The 15,816-nt window shown below is 46.1% G+C and overlaps 1 protein-coding gene across 1 annotated transcript in view; it reads left to right on the forward strand.

Annotated features, from left to right (window-relative positions):
• Positions 1 to 6,280: 6,280 nt before the first annotated feature.
• phc2a (polyhomeotic homolog 2a (Drosophila)) overlaps positions 6,281 to 15,816 on the forward strand; it is a 29,787-nt gene continuing 20,251 nt past the window's right edge. The window contains 1 exon segment of the mRNA XM_076991957.1: positions 6,281 to 6,400. Coding sequence (XP_076848072.1) covers positions 6,392 to 6,400 — 9 coding nt within the window. The 5' untranslated portion in view covers positions 6,281 to 6,391.

Below are 15,816 nucleotides of genomic sequence, written 5' to 3' on the forward strand. Positions count from 1 at the left end.
AAATACACAAGCTACACATAAGGTATTGACTTTTGGTCCTGTAACAGAGTAAATAGAGTTCTTACCTTATGGTCACTGGGGACTCTGACCAGGTTGGTGATCTCACAGGGGAGGGGGCCATTGGTCTGGTCCGTATCACCCATACTATGGAGATGAAGGGAAGAGAGACATGAGGAGAGAGACAGAGATGGAGAGGAAGAGCAGACCTGAGCAGCTGCATATTGTTTCCAACCCGAGACTAACCTGTCCCACAGGCCACACCCTGCCATCATACACACACACACACACACACACACACACACATGGGTACACATGTACACATACACACACACCCGGACGCGAACACACATGTGTAAACAAACTCCACCCCCTCCCTAACAGCGGGTCCTACCGTTGTCTACTGAGACTGTCCCTCAGCTGTAGCTCTGAAATATTACTGAAATGTTCAGACATGTTCATCGAGACAGATTGAGCCTTAATTGAAGACTATGCGTAATTTAAGACTATGTGGTTGTAAATGTTTGCCTTCTGAGCAAAAATATATATATAAAAATATATATTTATTATAATAATAATAATTACAATAATATATATTATAAAAATATAGCACTTGTATAACAGCCTAAATAGATATATGAAATTACAGAAGCGAGTGCAAGTGACCGGTAGACAAAGCACAGGGTCTGGTTCAGGTAGGGTGCAAAGAAGTAGCATGTGTTTATTTAATCCCTATATAGAGGCAAGAAAACTATTTACAGGAACAAACTAAGACATAAAAAAAAAAACAAAATGTGATAGTTCACAAATTCCTCACATCACTTGTCAAAGTTCAATCATCAAGATACTATCTTGCTTTTAGCATTACCTGCTTTCCCAGCAAAAAAAAAAAAAAAAAAAAAAAAAAAAAAAAAAAAAAAAAACCTCAAACAATTCACATCAGGCCATTTATAGCGCTACCCAGGAGTGGTGTGATGTCACTTCCTGGATTTTTGGTGGGAAACCCAACCAATAAGAGCTCTCTACAGAACCCAATCTGGTTTCTCAACAAGACAACATGGCTGCCTTCCTCTGCATACAATCACCAGTAAGTGTTTTCATTAGTTTAAATGCTCTGATAGAATTCCCACATTTCATTACAGACATTATATGACTTTTCCTTTTTCTGTGCAGGTTCTCCCTTGGTAAGCTGATGAATATTACTCAATAAAATGTAAATTAAATCCTATGTGTCTTCCTTTAGTTATCAACTTATAACATTATGAAACCAATGTCCATACTTATGTGTTGTGTACATCGTGGTGGAGGGCAGCTCCATCAGAGTGAGTTACTAACATTTAGGTTGTGATATACAAATGTTTACTCCAAATTGCTGACAAATTGGTATTGCACATGAATCCCAATAACTAGAAGAGGTCTTTGGTCACAACAGTATTATCAGTCCTATCACTAATCCTTTAAATACTACACTTTAAACTGCCTAAGTACCTCTTTTCATATCTTACTAAATGCATACTTGTGTTCATCAGTAGCAGAACTTCAACTGCAGCAAGAAACAATAAACTGTATTATAATATTCAAATGAGAATAAACTGTATTATAATATTCAAATGAGAATTGCATGATTATAATAACCAAACAATGATGGTCTCCGTAATGACAGTTGTGTTTAGTGGATTGCAATCACTAACAGGAATAATATGTTAGAGAACCCTAACATGTGCCTGTGGTAGTAACTGCTGTGGATAGAAAACGAAGTGTAGAGGTGGAGAATGAGGATGATTAGTGCCGTACCCAGGACGTACCCAGGCCTTACCCAGGCCTTACCCAGGACGTACCCAGGACTTACCCAGGACTTACCCAGATAGACAAAACACATAAATTTCGACCTGTACTAATCAAATATGTAGCTAGCAGTGGTTTGATTATATCATTGTGAAACATTTCTACAAGTGACATCTGTCAACCTTTAAGAATGAATCAGGTGTTGTACCTGCAGCCTGAGTTCTGTTGTTGGACGTGTTTCTTCTGTTAGGGAGTATGTACAGTAGTGCAGGTGTGGCTACTCGTATATATGGGGGCTAGTACAGTGACACTGGGGTGTTGGCAGCTAAAATGAAACAGAGTTTGCTGGAAGCAGGTGTTTTTTTGTTCATGACACCAGCCTCATTTATTCTCTTTAACATTAGGGCAGGGCAGTCATGGCCTGGTGGTAGGGAACTGGTCTTGTGACTGGAGGGTCGTGGGTTCGATCCCCAGACCTGAGGCCATGACTGAGGTGCCCCTGAGCAAGGCCCTTAACCCTCAATTACTCACTTGTATAAAAATTAGATAAAAATGTAAGTCGCTCTGGATAAGGGCGTCTGCCAGATGCCGTAAATGTAAATTAGGATACACACAGAAATAAGATGTATACTGAATCCTCTACTTATTAGTGCAATATTTAAAAACACTTTCTTTATAATAAGTGTTCTGGAATAAGGGAATAAGTGAATATTTAATATCAAACTTTCATTTAAGATTATTGTGCTGACAGTACATAAGGATTTGATAACTGTTTTGAGTTTTATTTGCTACCAAAAAAGACCAAAAGATGGCAGTAGTGATGCAACAGATTATATACGTGGTTGTGTAAACCTGTTTGACGGATGAGACCTCACGCCTGAAAACATTATCATACACTTGACAAAAGGAGCTCGGATAAAAATAACTGCTAAAGATTCTTAAGTTAAAGAAGAAAATCAAGTTGTTTAGTCATTTCAATTGCAGCCTTTGTAATAACGTAGATGGGTGTAGATGTCACATACACATCTGGAAACTATTTCAGACTTCATTGGGATGAGAATCCAATAAATGCCTCTCAGAAATCCTCACACAGGTTTCACTGGACAAGGCTGGGGATTTGCATCATTAATATTTCAGAGCTTCTCATGCATAATTCATGACACGTAATGCATGTGTCATAATTGCATATAATATTGATCGTGTTTTTGGATTCAAGCATCTTGGCCTGTTGTTTGTAGGTTCCTGCCGTGTGCAGCGGGTGCTGTGGATAACGACACATGGAAACACAGTCACTTTCCTTTGTCTATTTCGAAGCGCTGTGTATAAAGGTCAAGCACTTATAGGAACCCGAACACCTCCCAGACAGACAGTTTATGGAGTGTCTTGCTGTCTGATATAAAAAGCTAGGTGTGTGTGTGTGTGTGTGTGTGTGTGTGTGTGTAGGTGACTGTGTATGGGGCGGTGTAGCTAGCTGGGACTGATTTACCACCCCGAGCAGGGCAGGACAGGGTGGGTAAGGGGATGGCTACTCGTATATATGGGGGCAATTACAGTGACACTGGGGTGTTTGCGGCTAAAAAGAAACAGTGCTGGCTGGAAGCAGGTCTTTTTTTTGCTCATGACAACAGCCTCATAAAGAGTGATGGATCCTCGGCCATAGGCCATCGTGGGGACCCCCACCCAGTGTTATAAGCTGTCGTTGAGAGCTCGCTCATAAATAGGGGGCTGAGGGTGGACGGTGTGAAGGCCCACCCATTCTCACCTCAGCCTTCATTCTTTCATCCTCTCTGTTCCTCTCTTTCTCATTGGTGGGGGGGGGGCACTCTTTCTTGTGAGGTTGACCCAGAGTCTGCCATTTACACCACTCTAATGGATTCCTGACAGCGAATCCCCTCCCACACACACACACACACACACACACACACACACACACACACACACACACACCCAAGAGCAACACCTCTGTAGGTTGTAGCTTTCCCCAGTCATTTCAGAGCATTGTAAATGAATCTAAATTAAATGGACTTCTGACAAGCATGTTCTTCTTTAAGCGCATTTGTCACTCCAGGTGTTTAGCCCCAAGGTACCTATTAATCCTCCTGGCATGGCTGAATCTACGAGTCCTACTTGTATAGTAACAGGCAGGAGATTAACATCAACAGGAGTGCTGACAGCAGGAAGTTGTAAATTACACTCCAGGAAGCTGAGGTGGGGTGCTGTGAAAAAAAAAAAAAAAGTGTCTGTGGAGTTTGTTGTTCCTGATCAGGGCACAGAAGGTGAAGCTAACCTGATCACTTCAGCTAACCTCATCACATGACCAGGGGCAGTCATGGCCTAGTGGTAGGGAACTGGTCTTGTTACCGGAGGGTCGTGGGTTCAATTCCCAGACCTGAGGCCATGACTGAGGTGCCCTTGAGCAAGGCACCTAACCCCAACTGCTCCCCGGGCACCAGGCTAGGGCTGCCCACCGCTCTGGGCACGTGTGATCCACAGCCCCCAAGTAATCACTAGTGTGTGTTCTGACTGCACAGATGGGTTAAAAGCGGAGGACAAATTTCGATTGCGGTGTAAAAATCACAATTGACAAAATACGGCACATTTACAAATACGGCACATTCACTTCAGCTAACCTGATCACATCAGCTCATTCTCTCAGTCCAAATCCATTCTGCAAACTGAACAGCCCATAATAGGACATATTTTAAGTCATTTATTGTTGTAGGGTTTAAAGTGAAATGTAAACTACGACACACCAAATATGGCCTGAATATAATATGTCTCTTGAGAGAAAACTGCTGTCTCTCTTTCATTTTTTCCCATTAGCTATTTTTACTCTTTACATTCTATTTCCTTACAGGGACTTCCTTCACCTCCCTTGGTGCACATAAAGGAAGCTTATGGAACTTATTATCAGAAGCAGAAAACCAAACAATATACCCATTCACATCTTTGGCTGTTCTGTGACCTGCCTAATTAACCCCGTACTACCAGTGCACCTGTGTGTCTCACGCCATCATACCCTCCATCTCTTAATTAACCCTCTACTGCCAGTTCACCTGTGTGTCTCACGCCATCATACCCTCCATCTCTTAACGGCCTTCAGCGCCGCGCCAACCCACTTCATGTCCCAGCACCCTGTGCGTCTGCTCTGGAGTGCCAGACGTCTGCAGATGTGTCTAAGTGCTCGCCGTTCAGGCGTGATCGCTTTCTAACACCCGCCGCCGAGAGCTCTCGTAAAGTCAGGGCAACCTGGGTCAGGCAGCAGCCCACCCCCAACACCACCGCCTCCAACACCACCTCCCCCAGCCCCACCACCCCCAACACCACCACCTCCACCACCATCACCAACACCACCACCACCCCCAACAGCACCACCTACACCACCACCCCCAACACCACCACCTCCACCACCATCACCAACACCACCACCTCCACCACCATCACCAACACCACCACCTCCACCACCACCACCCCCAACAGCACCACCTACACCACCACCCCCAACACCACCACCTCCACCACCATCACCAACACCACCACCACCCCCAACAGCACCACTTACACCACCACCCCCAACAGCACCACCTCCACCACCATCACCAACACCACCACCACCCCCAACAGCACCACCTACACCACCACCCCCAACACCACCACCTCCACCACCATCACCAACACCACCACCTCCACCACCACCACCCCCAACAGCACCACCTACACCACCACCCCCAACACCACCACCACCATCATCAACACCACCACCACCCCCAACAGCACCACCTACACCACCATCACCAACACCACCACCTCCACCACCACCACCCCCAACAGCACCTCCTACACCACCACCCCCAACACCACCACCACCCCCAACAGCACCACCAACACCACCACCACCCCCAGCCCCACCGCTACCTCCAGCAATGTGACACAGAGTCTTCAGGAAGATGGAGGACTGTGCACACGTCAGGACAGGCGGGACAGGGCCTGCATACAGCAGGGGCAGTTTCACCTGTGAACGTGCGGTTCTGGGGGCAGAAAGGACGGGTGCGCACAGCCTTTCGTCTTCATTTCCCGCCTTTTGCCCACCCTCATTGAAATATGCGTACACTGAGTCTAAAATGATATTATTTATTATTATCTATAAATTTATTATTTATTATTTTCGTCACCCTCTCTCTTTTTTTGTAATAGAAACAGCAGATATTGCTGTGGTTAAATGCACAAGTAAAATGTCACAGTGTTTCTTCAGTGACAATGACACATTCAACTGTATGTACTACAATGTACTACTGTATGTACTATGTACTACAATGTACTACTGTATGTACTACAATCCTGTCAGTGCCATTCTGCTGAAAACAAGAACAAGGAAGGAGGCAGGGAGTAGTGTGGGTTGGTCCCGAGTGACACGGGGACCAGTGATTGGGCAGCCAAAGTCACATGCTTCCTTTTGGAATGCTAATTCATGCTGAATTTTTTTTCTCTTCTGCGGCTCCTCCTCCCTGACTGGTGTAGTCGGTCCTGTTGGACAGAGCCGCACTCAGAAATGGTGTAGGATATCAGGGAGGACACGAGACACTGACGCCCAGCGGAGAGGACCAGGTCTATGTGGAAGGTATGGGCACAGAGGTTTCATACTTAATACAGTTCAGCGCTGGCTTTGCGTGTGCAGCGTTTGAGCGCACACACTGCTCCTTTACTTCTCTCTCCACGCGGGAGTGTGTCTGTGTGTCTATGTTTGTGTGTGTGTGTGTGTGTGTGTGTGTGTGTGTCTGTGTGTCTATGTTTGTGTGTGAGTGGAAATGAGAGAGACAGTGTGAAAACACATCTGTGTGTGTGTGTGTGTGTGTGTGTGTGTGCATGTGTGTGTGCATGTGCAAGAAAGGAGAAGATCCTGGCTTTTCTCGGCATGCACACTCTTATCCAGCACAGGGCTTATTTACTTGAATTCCAGCACATGCCTCACTGCACGGGATATTCAGCTCAGAGATGGATGGGTGCTCACTAGATCTGCTGGGGGATCCACTGGGTTTTGAAGCATTTGGATCCCCCAGCACACACCAGCATTCTGACTCTGTTTGTATCAACACACCTGAGACGCTCGCGCAGACAGTAAAGCTGAAGCTAGTGTCTGATGGGGGACCAGCATCAGATGGTATGTTCATCTGGGCACCATTAATTATTTTAACTTGCTTATATTTTTAACCAACGCGGGCATGATGTAGTTATCGAAGTTTGTAGACGTCCTCCTGACATTTGTAGAAAAAACGAGACACTGCACATTCAAGAGTAGAAGAGTGTGATGCTCGTGGACCGCGAGGCAGTGAAAGATGAAGTGCTGATATGATGTGTTTAACCACTCTGCCTCTCAAATAACAGCCATCTGCACCCCCTGCACACACTACGATCTGACCCCTGGCTCTGTAAACAGAAGCCTTGCCCTGTGCACTGCTAACCTTGCACTTGTACGCTGTCTTACCCCACAGTCTGTGACATCTGAGGAATTTGATAGTCCCTAACGCTTTGGTTATTCTCCTATGACTTCATCTAGGGCAAGTGAAATTAGTATCCAGTGGATTCATGCAAACCAGCAGGTTTCGCACAGATGATTTGATTATTTCACTCAGGCACTGTTCACGTACTGCAACATGATATGTTAAAATTGCTTAAATCAAAAAGCTGAATCAAAAAGGTTCCGTGCCTTGACTTTGTGGTGCAACCAGCATGGTCCAGTGTGGCATGCTTGAAATAGTTCACTTGAAACGAGAAGTGAAATTCGTTGATGCCAGAACTTCTTCTGAGGGGATCACCTGCTGGACAGGAACAACCACCTCAGGTTCCACACTTTCACACTTTTTTAATAAATCACTCTGTCACAAAAGAGTCTCAAACTCTGAATATGTGTCAACGCATTGCCTGTATTGACAGGTTTAAGACCAGCACCTGGAAAACTGAAAACACTGTAGAAAAGTTATGCTGCCTAAGACCTGATGTCAAACTGTAATAACTTGAATTACTATTATATAATAACATTGCAATTATTTCGTTAATTTACTCAGTTGCTGAGAAATAACAAGTGAATGAAAGCAAGTGAAATGAATCTGTGACAAAGAAGAGCTGTCCTCCTTCAGACGGCTGGATCGAAGTTAATAGCTCCTCAAGTTAGCCCAGCCTTGGCATGAAGTGGGGTGAAGCCTGTGCAGAACAGAAGGGCGGATGAATGTCATGTAGCGTGGTCCAGTCCAGTAGCGAGATTTACTCTAAAAGAGCTGATAGCGCTGAGAAGCAGAAACAGATGAGAGGCGACTCCCTGCAATGGCGGTGCTGTCAGGAGTCTACGGGTCAGGGATGGACACCCGACTGAACAAACCCAACTCCCGCCCTGCGGCCAGCGTGACACTCCTCCTCTCACACGGCCGTCCACCAGCACGAGTCTGGCTACTGTATCAATCACTCTCTCATCACGGCTGTCTGGCTCTGCCGCTCGTCAGCGCAGTGTCTTCGCCAAGCTCCCCTCAGCACGCCTCCATTTCTCCAACAGCCTGACCTTTGACCCCGAAGGAATGTTCTCTGAGCTGTTTTTTTTTTTTTTTTTGCTTTTTTTGTTTATGGTCTTTAAGCGTTTATGTACGTGCTGCACCCAACAATGATTCTCTCAGCTGATGGAAACGTGATGGCTGCCTGTCATACGACTGTAATCTACAAGCTGTGGTGTTACAGTTCAAGAAAAGATCTGAACAGGGGCATGAGAAGAGCATCACTACCTGAATCATAGAGTTGTAAAGTGAGAGCTGACAGCTATGCTCTCTCTCTCCTTCTCTCTCTCTCTCTCTCTCTCTCTCTCTCTCTCTCTCTCTCTCTCCTTCTCTCTCTCTCTCTCTCTCTCTCTCCTTCTCTATCTCTCTCTCTATCTCTCTCTTTCTGTAATAAAAAGGTAGAAGTATTTCAGCTTTTTTTCAGAGAGCCATTTGAACATTAATGATTTCATGGATAATGTCAGACCCAACTGGGTGTGCAGCTCTTATCCCTGAGTTGGTTTCTGGTTCTGGTCCTCATCTGGGTGGATGTAAATGGACCTGCTTGAAACACGGAGCGTTACTGGATGGAACAGTGATACTTTGCTAGTCATGGGAAAATGAGAGAACACAATACTTAGATCATAAGGAGCTTAAAGTGAAAATGAAGTGAAAATGAAGTGCTGTCATGAAGGCCACATGCTTCAAGCACACGAGTTAACCATGGAGACTCTCTCTGCTCACGTCTTAAGTGTTAAAGGAATGTTCACAAAATTTGAAAACTTGAAATATTTTACAAAGAATATACCTTTCCTTTCCTCACACTATTAAGCATAATTGATGCAACTCACATAAACCTTTCACATCACATTTGGATGTTTTGATCCTCACTGAGTACTGAATTTCCTGGCCCCGAAGCAACATGCTTACACTAATAATATTTGTAACATGATTGGCTATTGACTCAGCTCTATCCACACAGCTCTATCGACATAGTTCTTTCAACTCAGCTCTATCTGGGCCGTGTGTCAGACTCTAGCTCTCTGCTGCACTGCTGGAATTTTTTACACTTGTAAAGTGTCGCACTGCAACCGGCCTTGACTGATTGATGTAATCACGTCCAAAGTCTGTCAGTCCGTGCTTGCTCAGCAGTGACTGTCGGCGTCACGCCTGGACGGCTCAGGACAGGTGGCTGTTTGTCACGAGTAGCAGGTTTGCTCAGGTGTTCGTCTGTGCACACAACTGTTCCTGTCTGGCAAGCTGTGGAAGAATCACCATTTGTTCTAAAGCATGGGCGAAAATTTCTTCCACTACCAAAAGTCTGTCCTGGGTGCTGGAGGGATGGTGTGGGGTTGGTGTGGGGTTGGGGGGGGGGGGGGGGGGGGGGGTGGTGTGGGGTTGGGGGGGGGGGGGGGGGGGGGGGGGGGGTTGGATGTGCTCACCTAACAGTGTTCTACTACTCCACGCACACGCTGTTTCCTAAAGACTGCTTTCTAAAGAAATGGTGCGATCCTAGAGCCATTGACGAGCCGGGTCCACCTGTGCCCTCCGAGCACTTTCCCAGCCGTAAGTCACCGGCCGCCCGGCTTTGAGGCCCTTTTGTGAGGGCCTGGCCCCCCCGGGGCGCGTGCAGCCCTGACGCCTCCCCCCATAGAGTCCCGGCTTTACGACTCCCGAGCTGTTTAGAGAGAGAGAGAGAGAGAGAGAGAGAGAGAGAGAGAGAGAGAGAGAGAGAGAGAGAGAGAGAGAGAGAGAGAGAGAGAGCAACGTGTGGCAGGGTGACACCCTCCACCTTCCTCCTCCAGCTACAGGAAGATGGGGGAGGATATGACCCTGCACACACGCCTGCTTTCACTGGGGATGCAGAGGGTGTCCAGCCACCACTTGTGAGAGCGTTTACCCAGCATACTCTAGCACTGCTGGGTATTTTGACTGTCCCGCTATAGCTTACTCTACGACACTGGCAGACGTAGAGTAAAGCCTGTAAAGCCACTCAGTCTCATGGCTTGGCGTGCCCGAAAGGAAAAGACAAATACTCAGAAATGCTGTTCAAGTACTGCGATGACATTACAGGAGAATGTGCAGATTAGTTACAGGTGTTCTTCAAGATTCCACTGTTACTGGGACAAAACGGAGACTAATTGTTCAAATTTAGCTAATTTCATGCTTCTCCTTGTCAAACAATTTAAGGAGGATTTTTCACGCAATACATGGCGAGTGGAAGCATACAGCCTTCACTATTAGACTCTGGCCATTTTACCTCTCAATTTCCCTTTTTTAGTGCCTAGGCTCAAAATGATGTGGCTCTGTGAGTACCTAATTTATATGTTAATGAGACCATGATAAACAAGGCATACTTTTCCCGATACGTGTGAAATTAGATCGCCATACAATTTAGACAGCACTGCAGACTGGGGTAAAACAGATCTTACTTTGATCTCTGTTCTTTTAAAGATGTACGCACACACAGATGGCTAACTACATATTTATTTCCTTCTTATTGGGCTTGATACCATCTGCTTTCATCACTGTTTTATAGCTGGAAGGTCACCTTGAAGACAGTGCATGAAATTGTTTGAATTTTGCACGAGCTGCCTATATAGCTAATTTTCCGCCGCTTGTTCAACTCGGCACATTAATAATGCTGCTGTCCTGATGTTCCAAAGATATGGGTTTTCCTGTCACTGGTCATGCACAAACAATATCCATATTCCCGCATGATATATACCAGCCATTTTACAAAAGCATGTCCTCACTACAGTCAGTGACTTTCTCTGCTGGACTCTTCAATCAGTGATACCGTGACAGCCGAGTCATAATTCACCCTTGCAGTGCAAGCCAGTGGTTCCCCTGCAGACAAAGCAGGCAGTTTTATGGTGGATCTTAAGGAAATTAGAGCCACAAATCTCCCTCTGCCTGGGCGCTACAAAGCAGTGAGCGCACTAACGCCAACTGTGCTGGAGACCAAAAGAGGGAGAAATCAGGCAAGATGGGTCACCTTCCCTCGAGAGACAGAGGTAAACCAGAGAGCAGGGAGCGCTTCATTGATGCCTAGCATGAAGGCCTCATCTATGCAATGTTCAGTCTTACAGTTTTGAAGTTTTATTTATGGTTCATTTATTTGTTTGTTTGTTGTTAGAGGAACGGTATAATCATTATACTACATACAAATAAGTGTTCTTAAAGTACTTTAAAAAATCTTGTATTGTCACTTGTATTGTGCATGGGAAAATTTTGTTGCTTTCTAAAAAAAATTCCCTGCACCTCATAAACTTTTCACAGAGAAGAGAGAATCCCCTAAACTTCCTCCAGTCCCTCAAATGGGAGTTTCCTGGGACCAGTGGAGAGTGACTGGGCTATGTTACTTCTGAGAGACCTGCTGGCGTCTCTCTCCATCGCTTGATTTATGACGGGCCGTCCCGGACGTGCACTACACGGGCGTGTGGGGAGCTGAGGAGGATGTGACGAGGTCTCTTGCCGATGCAGAATACCTCCTAAACCCCCCCAGAGCTGTACGCTCTGAGCATCCCAACCAGACGTAGATGATCCAGATGGGCTCAGGCATCTTGCACCATCAAACTTTCTGTCATGTGCTAATGCAATAATGCTTTTGACCAGATCAAATTGCGGACTCACCAGTGTTTTTGTTAACATGTTGGACTGTAAGTTTCAATCACAATATGTGGCGTTATGATGATAGGTTGTAAGACAGTGTGCCCTGCTCCCTGGCCCAGGTAGTATGGTGTGTATCCCCTTCTGGGCAGATCCAGCAAACTTGCTGGTGCAGGGACAGACGGGGTATTCTCTCCCAACACCAGGGCACAGCAAGACGGCTATAACAGGGAGGGTGTAGCAGCCCAACTCCTGAACACCCATCAGTCTTGGGCCTGCTGCTTACATTTCTCTGTCCACACTGGGTTAGATGTGTCAGCACTGGCCGCATGAAACACACGCTTAACCCTAACATCCTGGGTACTGGGGCATGTACACACACACACACACTTGTAAAACCATTTTTCTTATTGCCACATTGTATATCTCAAATGATTTCCACTTCATGTATTACTGCATACTGTGATAACCTGCACTACGAAACAGAAATGCATGCAAGATGCAAGGATCTAAAGTTCTTACTGATTGTTCTGCCGAACATTTATTAATGAGCAATGGGGTGGGAGATGTTCCCGGTGACTGGCTGACAGACTGAGTGTAGCTCTGGCCTGTCCACACAGGCTCAGACTGAGTGTAGCTCTGGCCTGTCCACACAGGCTCAGACTGAGTGTAGCTCTGGCCTGTCCACACAGGCTCAGACTGAGTGTAGCTCTGGCCTGTCCACACAGGCTCAGACTGAGTGTAGCTCTGGCCTGTCCACACAGGCTCAGACTGAGTGTAGCTCTGGCCTGTCCACACAGGCTCAGACTGAGTGTAGCTCTGGCCTGTCCACACAGGCTCAGACTGAGTGTAGCTCTGGCCTGTCCACACAGGCTCAGACTGGATGTCTCATCCATCTGGTGTCAGTTCAGCCAAAGGGTGAGCCTGCTGTTTGATGTGGTGTGTAGCCTCCTCCTTAACACCCCGCATCAGTGCTTTGACAGCCATCAGCAACTCGTGGTGTAAAAAGGCACTGTGGTGTGTTAAATGGCTGCAATATATTGAAAACCAGCTTGGTCATTGATTAGATAAATAATTTAATCTGTCTGTGGTTCTGTCTGTGATTCTAAACATTTAGTGCAGATGGGTCTTTTCAGAAGTTTCAGTGCGAAAACGCATATGGGATATTCTACTGCCAAAGGGGGTCTTTGAGCCTGAATTGGGTAATTATCTACCTAAGACAAATTGAGTGAAATAAAGTGTACTGTACAATGGCATCTAGCCAAATAACGAGAGGAGAAGAGAGAGGGGGGGGAGATCGAAGACAAGACAAGAGAATTTTTGCTATGTTTAATTGCTTCAGTAAATTTCCTTGGATTAAATCTGATGACCAGAGGGGTTTGATCTATCCCAGAAGGCCAAAGCGTCCTCGTGTGCATGTCTGTTTGGTTTGCTTTTTATCCACAAGCATTCCCATAGACCAGGCGTACTCAACTAAATTTGTCCGCGGTCCAATTTTGGCAGATACCTGTGCCCTAAGGTCCGGTGCGGCGGGCGTGGCGAACTTTCCCGAGCGACCGTAGCGCGCGACTCCGCCCACCTCGCGCGACCCTGCGCGAGCGGTGTAGGCGTTTATACTTTCGCGAACGTCGCGAGCGTCGCTGCAGTGTTCTCCGAAACGATAGGTGGCGATAGGTGGCAGTGGAGAATAAAAAACCCCTGCAAAACCGGGGAAAGAACATTTTTACCTGACCAGAGACCGTATATATACATCAGGCATCAAACGTAAATATGGCTTTGCAGTGTTGTCCGAAACGATACGTTAACAAATACGAGCCTCTTGTAATTCCAGGGCGAAACATGAGAGAACGTGAAGACGTTAAGATTGGGCGTTTTGAAAATAAACAACCATAAACTAATGTGATAAAAAAGCGAATTATTTCGAGTATATGTATAAATATTTAACTTAATTAAGTTTAACGTGCTGGGAAATACTGAAATGGACCTTTAAAGTGACGTACAAGTGCTTTAATTCCACCTTGTATAGGTGTATGAACCTGGCAAACATGACTTTGTCCATCGCGCTGAAGCGCGGCGCGCGCGCGAAGTTACAAAATTCAAGAGGCGCACGCCGCGCTTCAGCGCGATTGACAAAGTCATGTTTGCCAGGTGGGGTGGGCGTGGCTTGGTCCCAGAGCTCTGTGTCAGTCCGGAATCAGTGACCAATGGAGATTGCAGAGGAACGCCTTCATCTAAGCCCCTCCCACACGTGAAATGTGTTCCAAAAGTCAGAAGCAAAAAACGAAGCAGAAGCAAAGAGAGATTCCAGAAGCAAAAGACCTTACTGGGAAAATCCAAAAAAACAAAAACAATGGAACCAAAAACTTGTCAAAATGCAAACGAAAATAAGTTTCAAATAACCAATTATATAAAAAATATATACTTTTGATATATCTTTTTCTGTTTTGCATTCATAACATATATTTTCTGCTCTTGGATTTACTTTTGCTTTTGTGGAACTATTGAAACAAAAATCACTCCATAAAAATTCGACAAGGTAGGAAAATCCGACAGAACACCGGCAAACATGACTTTGTCCATCGCGCTGAAGCGCGGCGCGCGCGCGAAGTTACAAAATTCAGCCTGGAAGCCTGGTTCGACGCGCCGCGAGCGGCGCGAGGGTCCGCGCGGCGAAAATGACGTAATCGCTGTGGCTCCGACCGTGCGCGAGGGCTTCAGCGATTACGTCATTTTCGCCGCGTGGACGCTCGCGCCGCTCGCGGCGCGTCAATATTTAACTTAATTATGTTTATCATGCTGGAAAATATTGAAATGGACCTTAAAAGTGCCGTACAAGTGCTTTAATTCCACCTTGTATAGGTGTATGAACCCTGCAAACATGACTTTGTCGATCGCGCTGAAGCGCGGCGCGCGCGCGAAGTTGCAAAATTCGAGAGGTGCACGACCTCGCGCAGCGACAGCGCGCGAGGCACTCGCGCACGGGCGGAGCCTCAGCGATTACGTCATTTTCGCCGCGCGGACCCTCGCGCCGCTCGCGGCGCGTCGAGTATAAACCAGGCTTTAAGTATAAACCAGGCGTTGTTGAGGGGGGGTGCGCGAACGGTGGAGGCGTTTATACTTTCGCGAGCGTCACTGCAGTGTTCTCCGAAACGATAGGCGTTTTGTCCGAAACGATATGTGGTAGAAACACCCCTCAAAACAGGGGAATGAACATTTACCTGACCAATTTTAATGTTGCTATATGTTTCAGGTTTGAAAAGTGCTGGAATTTAGGTTAAAGTACTTTAAAATGCTTGAAATTGTAACTACTTGGTTTCACACCAAATAGCTGTCTGACTGAACAGTTCTCTTTTATTACGTTAACAAATACGAGCCTCTTGTAATTCCAGGACGAAACATGAGAGAACGTGAAGACGTGAAGATTGGGCGTTTTTTTAAATAAACAACCATTAAATAATGTGATAAAAGCGAATTATTTCGAGTATATGTATAAATATTTAACTTAATTATGTTTAACATACTGGGAAATATTGAAATGGACCTTGAAAGTGACGTACAAGTGCTTTAATTCCACCTTATAAAGGTGTATGAACCCTGCAAACATGACTTTGTTCATTGCGCTGAAGCGCGGCGCGAAGTTACAAAATTCGAGAGGTGCACGACCTCTCGAACTGACAGCGCGCGAGGCACTCGCGCACACGCGGAGCCACAGCGATTACGTCATTGTCGCCGCGCGGACCCTCGCGCCGCTCGCGAAGCATCAACCAGGCAGGCATGTTGTTGAGCGGGGGGGGGGGGCGAACGTAGAGTTGTTGAGGCGGGGGTGCCAAACGTAACACTCGTGACGGAGTGTTTTTTCAATAGCCCTGAAATAAATGCTACGGTTTTGTTTTGGTCCGTATCC

This window comes from Brachyhypopomus gauderio, unplaced genomic scaffold, assembly GCF_052324685.1.
Source record: "Brachyhypopomus gauderio isolate BG-103 unplaced genomic scaffold, BGAUD_0.2 sc88, whole genome shotgun sequence".
NCBI classification, from domain to species: domain Eukaryota; kingdom Metazoa; phylum Chordata; class Actinopteri; order Gymnotiformes; family Hypopomidae; genus Brachyhypopomus; species Brachyhypopomus gauderio.